The sequence below is a fragment of the Pantherophis guttatus genome, chromosome 1 (assembly GCF_059756535.1).
Source record: "Pantherophis guttatus breed Tessera chromosome 1, ASM5975653v1, whole genome shotgun sequence".
Classification (NCBI taxonomy): Eukaryota; Metazoa; Chordata; class Lepidosauria; order Squamata; family Colubridae; genus Pantherophis; species Pantherophis guttatus.
Window position 1 is genome coordinate 38,613,903 of NC_142063.1, and position 12,877 is coordinate 38,626,779.

Below are 12,877 nucleotides of genomic sequence, written 5' to 3' on the forward strand. Positions count from 1 at the left end.
TTTTCTACAACCTCTTCGGCTGAAAAATGCTTTTAAAAGTAGAAAAAAAAGCCTCTGATGATTGCGCTGCTCAGCTGGGATCGTCAGAGGCTTTTCAAAGCATTCTTTTTTACAACTTCTTCGGCCGAAGAGGTGGTAGAAAAAATGGTTTTAAAAGTAAATATAAAAAAAAAAAGTTGGCCACGCCCACCCAGTCACATTACCCCCCCGAGCCACGCCCACAGAACCGGTAGTAACAAATTTTACATTTCACCATTGATACCTATGTAGTTGACTTCTCTAGCTACACAGGATCTGTGGCTTACCTTGGCATCTGCTAGCAGTGGAGAAAGAATTTGTTAGGGGGAAAAGATTCTTTAATGTCAATGAAATAGAGACGAAGTAGAAAGGAATGCAGATGTCTGCAGTCACATGGGGGAAAAAAATCCCCTCATCTCTAAATTTCAAACTCTACTGGATGAGTCAGTTGGTTGTCTGGCGTGGCGCATGATACTGTACAAAGTTTATAAACAAAGTAAAGTTATGGTCAATCCAAGAATGGAAAAGCAAAGCAAAGTTTGGATTTGCAGCGTATAATCTCTTCCCTCACGAGCAATGGATCTATTGTTGAATTACCATTCTTCAAAGTTTCTTGGTTGCTGTTTTTGATAGAAAAGTGTTATTTTAGTTCATCCTGTCTAGTTTGCAAGTCCTTTAATTTGCGCATATTTTTTCTGTAGCCAAAATGTTTCATGGTTTTACATTAGGAAATCATTTCTTAGATAAAGATGTAAGACTGTCAGGAAGGAGTTTACAATGATTTGGCAAGTGGAAGCAGTACATTTGGTCTTTTGGACTTGTCTCTCTTGAAAATAGCTTGCCCACTTTTTTTCCTATTGCTAAGGTGTACAGTAGTTCTTGCTTTTTTTTTTAAACAACCAAGTGATTAATAAGCAATGTTGGGTTTGACAAATGATGACTATTGCTTCCAGAGGGGTGGCATTTTCATTTGTTGCAACAAGCCCTATAAAACATTTCCATGCATTGTAAATATTAATAGTGCCTTCCAGCTATTTTTGGAGAATAATTGGCCATGCTGGCAGAAGCTACTGGGAATTAAACTGCCAAACAATAGAGCAACAGATTGCCTGTTCCTGATTTAGGATGTATGTCTATGAATTGCAGTTCAACATTATAAATCATAGTCTTACAGATGACTTGAATTACAATTCTATTCTTCCTAGCTTACAAGGTCAGATATATATCTATATATGTAGATGTATATGCAACTTAATTTAGGCTTTCTTCATTGAGCAGAATGTTGGGATGGATAGCCTACAAGAATCCTTCCTATTTTATGATAGGTAGGACAACACAGAATCACTTGAGAATGCTACCTATGACCTAGCATACTCTTTCAGACTAGAAAAAAATCTTCTGAATGAATGGTACTCTAAAGTGGAAATCTGGAAGACTTGAAATCTACTTACATGGGTGTTGATTAAAATTTGTTAGCTTTATAATCAATCTTTTCTTCAAGAACTCAAGTTAGCATATATAGTATTGCATTTTTTCCCCACAACAAAATCCCCATGGAATAGATTGGGCTGAAAAAGAAAATGGCCCAAATCAGCAGTAAACTTCCATTGCTGAGAATGGACTTGAACTTGAGCCTGCCATCCAAAATTCTAATCACTATACTATAGCAGCTATTGTTAGTGTAATAATTGATTTAGCTTGTTCTGTGGGATTGCAGTAAAGCTACCACTTTGGATAGTGTGATGGGCAAAAACAATCTCAAGTCATTCTAGTGGTTTTTACCAGATTTGTAGAGTGTTAATGGAATAGAGTGAGTGGGTGGGACTCTTATTCTATGGTAGGGGTGTCAAACTCATCATGGCAGCGTCACGTGATATATCATGAATTTTCCCCCTTTGCTAAATCGGGGGGTGGGCGTGACCAGCGCGTGACACATCTGGCCTGCAGGCCGCAAGTTTTACATCCCTGTTCTATGGTATCTTTAAACTAATCTTCTTCCAGCAGTCTTGCAACTAAAATTCCAAAGGTTACAGTATTAGGGAATTCTGGAAATTGTTTGACACAACTAGAGGATGCCAGATCGGAGATAATTGCTTTATGAGTATCCAAATACTCTTAGACAGGATCTTGACAATCTTGACCATGTTTTATCAAAGTACTTTACTTTTTCAGCATGTCTAGAGTCATTTACAGTACAGAGTCTCCATTATTGTAGTGAGGTATGTAGACATTCTCCAGGAACAATATTTTCTATTTTTTGGTGCAAGTAAGGTCATTCCATCCTTTTTTCTATTATATTCTTCTCATGAGTCTTTTGGAAAATTCAGTTGTTCTTTAGAAAGTTCACATTCTTCTCATGTTCTGCTGTATTAGAATCTGGCGTGCATTAGTCAATCCTAGCTCAGTTACATAAATGAGATTTGATCCAATAGTGCTAGTTTCTTCTACAGCTGTACTTTTCAGTCTGTGGTTCCCAAAATATTTTTATTGAAGCAACAATTGACAAAAACAAGCTCATGTTCCATCTGATATTTTATAGTAAAAGAGCTACACTATCCATGGACTGTTAACCACATACGAAATGATATTACAACAGGAGCACGTACTACTAGACAAACTGGCATATCTGCCATGTAAACATGCAAACATTTCCTTCAAAACATATATTACCTTAACTGGGATTTAGCATAACTGCTGACGTTATCATCATAACTAGCTCTGGTAATGCTACTGCTGCTGTTACTTTCTTCCTTCTTGTGAATGCCAATTTATTTGGGTATGCTAAGAATGTGATCTTGTAGAGGAGCAAGGAGACAAACTGCAAACGCAGCTGATTTATGTTTCCAAGTTCTGCATGGATATTGCCCAAGGGAAAAAGGCAAGGAGGTGACTAAAGGGAAGAGTAATCTCTTGCTTAGGATATCTTGTCGTGGCATATTTTTTTTGTGCCAGCATTATTTTGTCATCCATTATCATCCCTCGTCAACTTCCTTCAAGTTTCATTGGGGAACCTCCAACTTCTGCAGGGAAATGATTGGTAGAAGGAAATGGCCTTCTCAGCGGCTACATCCAATGGTGAAAATCTCAAGGATTCAGATTAACACCCCCTCTTTGGTGATGTCTTGTGTGATGATTAAAGTCTTTAGTTTAGATAGATGTTCATTCCATCACCTGTATATATTTTATCTGTCATTTTATTCTAATTTTATTAACTTTTTTTCAGATTTTTCTCTTCTTTTCAAATCCTTGTGATTCCGGAGAGGTGAAAACTTCTGATTGGCACAATAATGCTTCTTTGTTGCTATTTTTTTATAGTGTCATTTGAACAAAATTTATTTTCCAGATAATTAATAGGTTATCTTGGCCATTGTGACAGTTCAATGGTTGCTTAAAGATGAACAGATCCTAGTTACAATACAGCTAATTAGATTCTGTGCAGCAGCACTAAAGATTCGCTGGAACCCAATGAATAATCCATTATAATCATTTGAAACAAATAATGCAGTAAATCTTTTGATATTATCACTCTGTTATACTTTAGTAACTAAGAACCATAGGCCTTCACAATTTAAGGACTAATATTACATTATAGCTTAGGCTGTGCTCTTACATTCAACTGATAGGCTGCCAATGATGACTTCAACATAGATTTTATTTGTTGTTTTATTCTAGATTTTCAAATTAGATACTCGTGACCATTTTTAATTGCGCTGCTCTTTTGGCTGTCATAAATATTTGACTGACTGACTCTTCAATGAAGTTAATTTTGTACTGGATTTCATTGTTAAGATACCTCAGCAGCTACATAGGTCCTAAAATATCAGGAAATGATTTTTAAAAAAGAATTAATTACATTGAAAGTATATTTAAAAACCTGGTTCAAACTTTGATGTATTGGACCAAATATAAGAACTACCTTCGTATGTTCTACCTAAGGCATTTCAGATTCAAAAACAGAGCCAAAGAACTCTTCTTTGAAGCAAGCTGCTTCATCCTGGCCCATCACAGAGCTGGTTCTACATCCTCTATTGTTTTCAACCCTTTTCTTCCTATAGTTTTCTGTACTCTGGGTTATTTTAAACTATAGCAATGTATTTCAAAGTAGTTTTAAAGAAAATGTTAATTTTTATGCCATTTAAAAATGTAAACGGTGGAAATATTTGGCAAAACTAACTTCTGTATCCAAATTCCATTTTATATCTTGACCTGGCTCAGCAGCTAAGCAAGCTCAGTAGCCTAGGATTTCACAATTTCTGAACCTTTTAGTTATAAATCTTACAAAATTATAACAAGAGAGCTCTAATTGAGTTTCACCAATTTGGTGCTGTCCTAACATGCTGGGATTATAACTGATATTATCCACGTGCTGTCCCAACATGTTCATAAAATGCTAGGTTGCGTAAGGCTCGAATAATTTTGGGGAAATTATTAGTTTCTAGAGTTTCTTCACTAAGGGAGGATATTATGTCCCTGCTGCAATTAAGCTTTTTCTGGCCAAGTCGCTAGCATAGCTCCTTTATGGGACTTTGCTCGGACTGTCAGCTTTGTGTTTTACACGATTAGAAATAGTTCAATCCAAATTCATTAGATCAATTCTCCAGATGCAGCGTTGTGTCTCAAATGCACTTCTGCGCCTGGAGACAGGATTGACAGAAGTCGAAGCAAGAATCTGTATAGCGTCCTTAAATCTCTGGCTAAAGCTTAACTTCTTTCTGCAAGGGCTTGCTCCATTAATCCTCCAAGACAAATTTTCTTTGTCATGGATCAAGACTTTCAAGTCCAACCTTGCCAAACTAGGCTTCTCCCCAGCTTCAATACTCAAGATGGACTAGCAAGACAAACCTTGCGATAAAGGGTGGAGGACATTGAGAGGCAGGCGGATTTAGGAAAAGTTTCACTGTTTCTGCTCCAGATGCCAGTTGGAGTCAGCAAACCACCAGAAAGCATTTTCGCTCGCACGGTGCCATGTATCTATTGGCCATCCTGTACAGCAAGTATAAAAGGATACTATTGATGGAAAGACTCTGTTCCTGTGGGTCAGGAAAGGTGGAGACTGTGGGTCACATGCTCCTTAGATGTTCCCTTTAGTTGGAGATTAGGAAAAAACATATTCTACCAATAACTGCTAAGTATTCTGGGTAATGTTCTGACATTACCTATCTTCAGTGGCTGCTTAAGGATGAACAGTCCATGCGCAGGTGGCCAGATTCTGCGCAGCAGCACTGGGGATTCATCACAAACGCGTGTCTTCTCCACCATAGTTATGTTATATAACAAATATGGCAAACCCTTCCACTCCTTAATCCTTTCCCTTTTAGCGTTGAACCTACAACGGGCCACATAGTTTATGGATTGTAAATGTGGTATAGTTAGACCATGTATAATTGACAGACTGGATTTTATTATAGATTTTAGTTGTAATTTATTATTTTATACTAGAATTTTTAATTGTATGTTTACTGAATGTTTTAATTTGTTCTGGTCTCTGGTCTAAGACTGTAATAAATTGATTGTTTCTAGAGCAATGATGGGTAACTTTTTCGGCACCAAGTGCCAAAACTGGAGTGCGTGCCGGAGCACTGGAACCCAGAAGAGAGCAGCTGGCCGGTGCACATGCGCGATGGAACCTGGAAGAGTAGATGGCAATGGTGTGCGTGCCCACAGAGAGGGCTCTAGGTTGTGCCATAGGTTCGCCATCATGGTTCTAGAGTGAATATATGTGTTTTTAGACTCCATCAAGCAATGAACCTAAATCAAATCTATTAGCTATGAAGATATTTTATTATTAATAAGGATGACCACCTAGAATGTTGAGATTACATCGAACACAGTTCAGTACAATTATTTTTTCCTTTAATAATTGCATCTAATCTTCCTTGATATTCATCCATTTTCAACAGTCCGACAAGCAAATACAAAATTGTGCATGGATTATAAACATATTCATACATTGATTTTATTTTTGTCTGCTGTTTGGAGAAAACTTTGATGGTAATTCATAGTATTGCCCCAAAAAGGGCAAAATTAAGCCAACTGAGATCAATAGAGCATGCTAAGACCTGTGTGAATTGTAATAAAAAATCCATAAGACCTTAATTTAGGATAACGTTTTGAGAAAAATACTGACTTAAAATTTTGATGGTTTGTGATGGTAAACGTGTTTTACTTGTAAAAAGGAGAGCACAAATGCTTCAAACGTATTCTGTGATCTGCTATGTCCTTGGAAAGAAAATGCAGTCCTCAGTCTATTTCCTATAGTATAAAAATATAATATAAGATATAAAAATTGTTTGGGAAATCTAAGCCCTGTTCTTTTTGTGAGCCCAGACTTCTCACTCTGTCTGTTTCAGTTTTTTTCTCTTACCATCCCAATTCCAGAATATGAAGTACCCATGATGAGACCGCTGATAGAATCTACAATAGCTACATGGATGTTCTTAGAATGAAACTTTGATTTTGGGTTTTACCCAAATTAGATTGATAGATCTTTATAGAAATGATTGATTCATACTATTATGGTAAAACAAAAAGTTGTGATCTGTTGTTAACGCCTTATTCTACTGCAGGGATGTCAAACTCAAGACCCGGGGGACAGATCTGGCCCATGGGGCCACCCTGGAAACAGTGAAGGACCAGCCCACAGTGCTTCTGCCAGTGAAAATCGAACTCAGGAAGGCCGCATGCGGCCCTCCCGAGCTCCATTTTCACTGGCAGAGGGTTGCAGAAGCTTGGGAGCCTGTTTTCGCTGTCAGAGCGCTCAGGCCACCACAGGCACTCCTGACACAAGTGATGTCGAGCTGGCCACGCCCACCTTGGCCCCCAGAGGTCAAACACAACCCTGATGTGGCCCTCAATGAAATTGAGTTTGACATTCCTATTCTACTGTAACAGAGAGAGTCGGAAGTCAATGTTTCTTTTTCTTTCTTCCCCTATCTTTCCTCACTTTTCTTTCCCCCTTTCCCTTTCTCCCCACTGTTCTCTTATTTGTTTTTGTATTTTATACTACTTTATAACGTGTATTCCCATGGAGGTTCTTTCTTATGGAGCACCAGCATCTATCCCCTTGCTTTTAAACCTGCTCTTTTGACTACAGTTGTATATGCCTATGTTCTGGAGAAGGGACGAACACGAGCTATCTGATATTACATTTTAATGCATATTTGAAAAATACTAAGAACAAATACATAGAAAAAATACGTAGAAATATATCTTAATTAGAAAAACAATGTTATAGTTAAAAATAAAGCACACTATACACAGCAACAGGTTTGTATTCACAACGATTATGTACAGATATTATTAATATGTATAAACAGGTAGTCTTTGACTTACAACAGTTTGCTTAGTAACTGTTACAACAAGCTTAGTTACAACAGCACTGAAAAAAGTGACTTATGACCACTTTTCACACTTATGACCATTGCAGCATCCTCATGGTTACATGATTTACATTTGGATGCTTGACAACTGACTCACATTTATGACGGTTGCCGTGTCCCGGGGTCGTGTGATCACCTTTTGCAACATTCTGACAAAGTCAATGGGGAAACCAGATTCACGTAATGACTGTGTTATTAATTTAACAACTACAGTGATTCACTTAACAAAGGCGGCAAGAAAAGTTTAAAATGGAGCAAAACGCACTTTTAACAAATTTCTCACTGAGCAACATATAAATTTAGGGCTCAATTATCATAAAACGAGGACCATTAGTAATGTCTTTCTGCCGTTCGAGGCACAGTGTTCATTCATTTATTTCATTACAACAACCTTGTGAGGTAAGTGAAGCAGGGAGAGAATGAATAGCTCCAAATCACCTACTGCGTTTTATATAGCCGAGTAAGATTCTGAATGCAGCCTCTTGTCCAGAGATCTCAAACTAGATTTCATTGAGGGCTGCATCAGGGTTGTGTGTGCCCTTGTGGACATGGCCAGGGTGGGCGTGGCCAGCTTGATGTCGGGGGTGCCTGTGGTGGCTCGAGTGCGCTGCCAGCGAAAACAGGCTCCCAATCTCCACATGCGGCCCTCCCGAACTTCGTTTTCACTGGCAGAGGATTGCAGGCGGCCATCCCAGCCGAAAACGGAGCTCAGGAGCCCATTTTCACTGCAAAGGCACCATGAGCTGGTCCTTCGCTATTTCCAGAGCAGCCCTCCGGGCCAGATCTAAGCACCCTGAGGGCCAAATCCAGCCCACAGGCCTTGAGTTTGACACCTCTGCTCTAGTCAGTTTGTGATGCTGCACCACACTAGCTCTTATCTCAGGAGCTGTAAACAAAACGCTGAGTTAAAACTGCCTTTTTATAACGATAGGCTAATAGGCAAAGCTCGATTTACATTTGATTTCCATATGGTCATTTGTTTAATGTGAGAGAGCTTTAACTGGATTTTGTTTCTTAACGAAGGCTGTGCCTAAAGTGCTCTTTTCATTCTGTATCCTCTGTAATTTCACAAAGGTCTTTGTTCTCTTAACTCCATCTGTCCCACAGAAATCACATGCAAAACATATGTTCTTCCAGGCAAATGCTTTAACAAATAGCAGAAAAATGAAACAATCTCTGAATGTCCTATATGTACCACCTGTATATAGTAGCTTGCAGGAGATATAGCCCCTAGTTTTATAGGGGAAAATGAGTCAGCATGAAGGTACTGGATGCTTCCTGCAAGATGATTTATATAAAGGTAGTCCTCAACTTACAGCCATTTGTTTAGCGACTATTTGAAGCTACAATGGCACTGAAAACAACTGTTGCTGCATCCCCATGGTCACATGATCAAAATTCAGGCATTTGACAGACAGCATTTATTTATAATGGTTGCAGCATCCCATGGTCACTTGAATTGTCAGTTTCAACCTTTCTAGACAATTTCCCACAAGCAAAGTCAATGGGGGGAGCCAAATTAACAACTGGAGTGATTTACTTGATAATTGTGGCAAAAAAAGTCATAAACTCCGATGTGACTCACTTAACCACTGCCTTGTTTAGCAACAGAAAATCTGGTCCCAATTATGGTCAAAAACTGAGGACTAACTGTTATTGGGTGTGACATTCCATCTAAACTTCACTGTTTTTTCCAGGGTTGAGTATTGAGTTATACAATTATGCCAGCAGTAGGACTTCATTAAATACATTTTTTTCCATAAATGGAAACTATCCCAGTTATTTAAATGGTACCCTGACACCTGAAAACAGTGATAATTATGGCAGTGTGGCATCTCCATGAATTTCTAGCACGCTCATAATGCTTTTAACCGTGGCTTTGGGTAAGGACTTAATGTTCAAGATGGCACAGAGATGTTTCTTTCTGTATCGGAAAGAGAAAAAAACAGGGTGAGAAATGACAGAGTAAAGTAGCAAGAAAAATGGCGAGATGAAATGAGAAATTTTTAGCTTTGCATGCAGTTATAAGGAGCCAGATTGGTATAGTGGTTAAGGCATCAGGTTAGAAACTGGGAGACAGTGAGTTCTAGTCCCAACATAGGTGCAAAGCTATCTAGATGATCTTGAATCAGTCTTTTTCTTTCAGCTGTAGGAAGGAGGCGGTGCAAATTACTTCTGAAAAACCGGTCATAGGTCAAGGACTACCTGTATACCATCCAACGGCAGCAAATTTTGATATATATATTGCATAGGATAGTTCAAGAAGAATCCAACTTTTCTTTCTGCTTCGATCCTGCCTAGAAAGTTACAAAAGGTACCATATGCGTAGTTCAAATCAAGGTAGTGGAAATGGCAGCCTAATGCCTGAAAATAGCAATGATGATGGCAATGTGGCATCTCCACGAATGTTTAGCACAGTCAAAATGCTGTTAAGGTTGCTACTGGATAAGGGCTTAATGTGCAAGATGGCATAGAGATGTCTCCGTCTGTATTGGAAAAGAAAAAAAACAAAGCATGAAGAATGACAGAGCAACGTGGAGAGAAAAATGGCGAGTTGAGATGAGAAGTAGTCATTTCAGCTTTGTGTACAGTTATAAGGAGCCAGACTGGTGTGGTGTAGTGGTTAAGGCAGCAGGTTAGAAACTGGGAGATTGTGAGTTCTAGTCCCACCTTAGACACAAAACTACCTAGGTTGGGTCAGTTTTTTTTCTGTCAGCTATAGGAAGGAGGTAATGGCAAACTACTTCTGAAAAACTGTGCCAAGAAAACTGAGAAGTAGCATAACTGAATGGAAGAGAAAAACAAACTATTTATAAAGGACAACAACAGATATTCAAAGCAAATGGAAACACGCTTCAACGTGCCCCTTTCAGCCACAAAAATAGCACAGGAAAAAATGAAAAAGGAAGCTGCTCAGCAACAAATATTTCTCGTGGAGTGCTGCTTGTTTTTTTCAGGATAGAAGCTGCATTTCTCATTCTATTGTTATTCATTATACATGGGAACTAATAGAAATTAGTGAACTGAGAAATTAACTGAGAAATTAACTGAGAAGTATTGATGCCTTCATTTGAGAGTATGATTCACCATTATGGTTACTGTAAATCCTAACGGTTGTAAAACAGGTTAGTGACAGATCTGTTTTTACATTCGTTTTTACAATGTAATGTAAAATTAAATGATTTTTCATTTGTTATTTGTGGTGGTGGTTAAGCGAATGTGGGGAATTAGTGGGCTCTGATGAGCACCGCGAAAACCCAGACTGACGAACCGCTGCCGAGGGGTCTTCGGACCAGAACCATCCTGGAGGGATGGGGAAGAAGAGGCACCTCGGAAGAACAGGCAAGTTCCTTGAAGGTCAGAGGAATCTCTCTCCGATTCGGCAGCGGGGGCAGCAGCCATTGCGGCTGTCAAGGAGCTGGGGCAACCAGACTAAGTATTGAGCAGGAGCGGTGAATGCAATGAAGTTTTTGAAGCCGGGTGAGTAACAGCCAATCAACAGGCGAAGTAACAACAAAAAGAATTATTTTTAAACTTGGAACCCCCAGCATAAAAATAGCGGCTAACGGGTATGGGGGGAGAAAAAGAGGATGCAAGAGGAATTTAAAGGGACAAAAACCCAAAAAGGTTAAGGTAAGATTTTGTCAAAAGCCAGAAGTGCTGGTTTTCAGCAAAACCGCTATAAAATGTGGTCATCCGATTGTTAGAGGCTGCAAATGGCCATAAATGTGGGCGTGGGTGGGGGTGGAATGACAATTGGAACCTCAAATCCGGATTGTAAGTCCTCTTTTTTAAGTAGGTTGTAACTTCGAACAGTTGCTAAGCAACCGATCGTAAGTCAAGAGCTACTTGTATACCACCCAACTGCAGCAAATTTTGATATATATTTCATAGGATAATTGCAGGAGAATCTAATCTTTTTTTTCTGCTTATGTCCTGCCTAGGAGCCACCAAAGATACAATAAGCGTGGCTCAAATCAGTGCAGTGGAAATGTTCATTTTTCACTTAAATTTAAAGAGGTTTAGATGCAGTATACAATTAGTGCAACTAGTTCTCAAAACCTTTTGCGATTTCAAGAAATTATGTTGCCTGGCTTTTGGAAACTGCATTTAGAGGGAATTCTGAGGGATCCCAAAGGGACTCCCCCCCCGCCCCCCAAAAGGCAATTGGACTTTGTTGTTGTTTTTTCCTTTGAAAACATTTCCCTTTTCATCCAAGAAGCTTCTTCAGTTCTGGATGAGAAGCAAAATGTTTTTTTAAACAAAAACCCAAGAACGTCCAGTTGCCTTTTGGAAAAAAATGCACCTTTGGGACAACTTTGGGACACCGACCCTCTGGAACGAGTTATCCACCGGGCTCCGGACAGCCCCTGATCTCCATTCCTTCCGCAAAGACCTGAAGACATGGCTTTTTAAGCAAATTGTCTGATTCTGTTTTGGGAGTTTTAATTAATTGTGGGATTTTAATTGAATCTTTTAATCTTATTTATTATTGCTGTTTTATTGTGATTTTACTGTTGTGAGCCGCCCCCAGTTCTTCGGGAAAAGGGCGGCATATAAATTTTAATAAAATAAATAAATAAAATAAAACTATGACCTGGGTGGTTGAGAATCTCCATAGACAACTTTGAGGGATGCAAAATTGGGATTCTGTGGTTTCAAATGGGATGGTGGGAAATGCACAAATTGCCCATTCTAGTGTAGATTGGTGGTGTTAGTGGCAAAAAATCAGAGGAATCAATTGTTATTGGGTTAGTCCTTAAAAGCAAATTCATAAGACTTTTCCCCCTTACCTGATATCAGGATATTTACTGACAAGTGCACTGACTTCAACCTTAATAGCATCTGGATCTTGGAGTCTGATGATTTCAGCCAAGCTTGGGATAGCAGACTCCAGCCATGTGGCATTAGACCCCTAACAAAATAAAATAGACTGTTTAAATATTTCACTCAGCAAATTCCTACCAATTATAAATTCTCTCATCCATATACTTCGAAATAATGCTGAAAATAGGAGATGGGCAAACGAAAGCCTGCATGCCCCCAACTTTTTTTTTTGCAGCCTCACTGAAAAATAAAATACACTTTTTATATAGTGAGAGATAATTTTGTAATCATACTTCTTTTATTTGCTGCAAAGAAAGTTGGAAGCGTCTTCTTTCTATTTCTTTTTATCTTTTCTTTCTGTACCTTTGTCTTTGTTCTTTTCTGTCTGTTTTTGTTTTTTTAATTATTTATTAGTTTGTGTTGTTATATTCTTTTAAAAACTTTCAATAAAGTTTATATTAAAAAAAATAGAAGTACACTTTTTCTTCTAGAAGTACAGGTAATCCTCGACTTATGATCACAATTGAGTCCCCAAATTCCATTGCTAAGCAAGACAGTTGTTAAATGAGTCACATCACTGTAGTTGTTGTGAATCATATGGTTGTTAAGTGAATCTACTTGCCCCATTGACTTTGCTTCTCAGAAGTCAGTTG

General features: G+C 38.6%; 1 protein-coding gene across 2 annotated transcripts in view; it reads right to left on the reverse strand.

Moving 5' to 3' along the window:
- Positions 1-7,153: 7,153 nt before the first annotated feature.
- LOC117666016 (tumor necrosis factor alpha-induced protein 2) overlaps positions 7,154-12,877 on the reverse strand; it is a 28,766-nt gene continuing 23,042 nt past the window's right edge. Inside the window, exons 11-12 of one of the 2 annotated variants that reach the window (XM_034418527.3) lie at positions 12,191-12,312; positions 7,154-9,883 (exon numbers count right to left, since the gene is read on the reverse strand). In XM_034418527.3, the coding sequence (XP_034274418.2) occupies positions 9,733-9,883; positions 12,191-12,312 (273 nt within the window). In that variant the 3' untranslated portion in view covers positions 7,154-9,732. The remainder of the gene's footprint in view (positions 9,884-12,190; positions 12,313-12,877) is intronic. The other variant, XM_034418528.3, reaches the window with a different exon arrangement.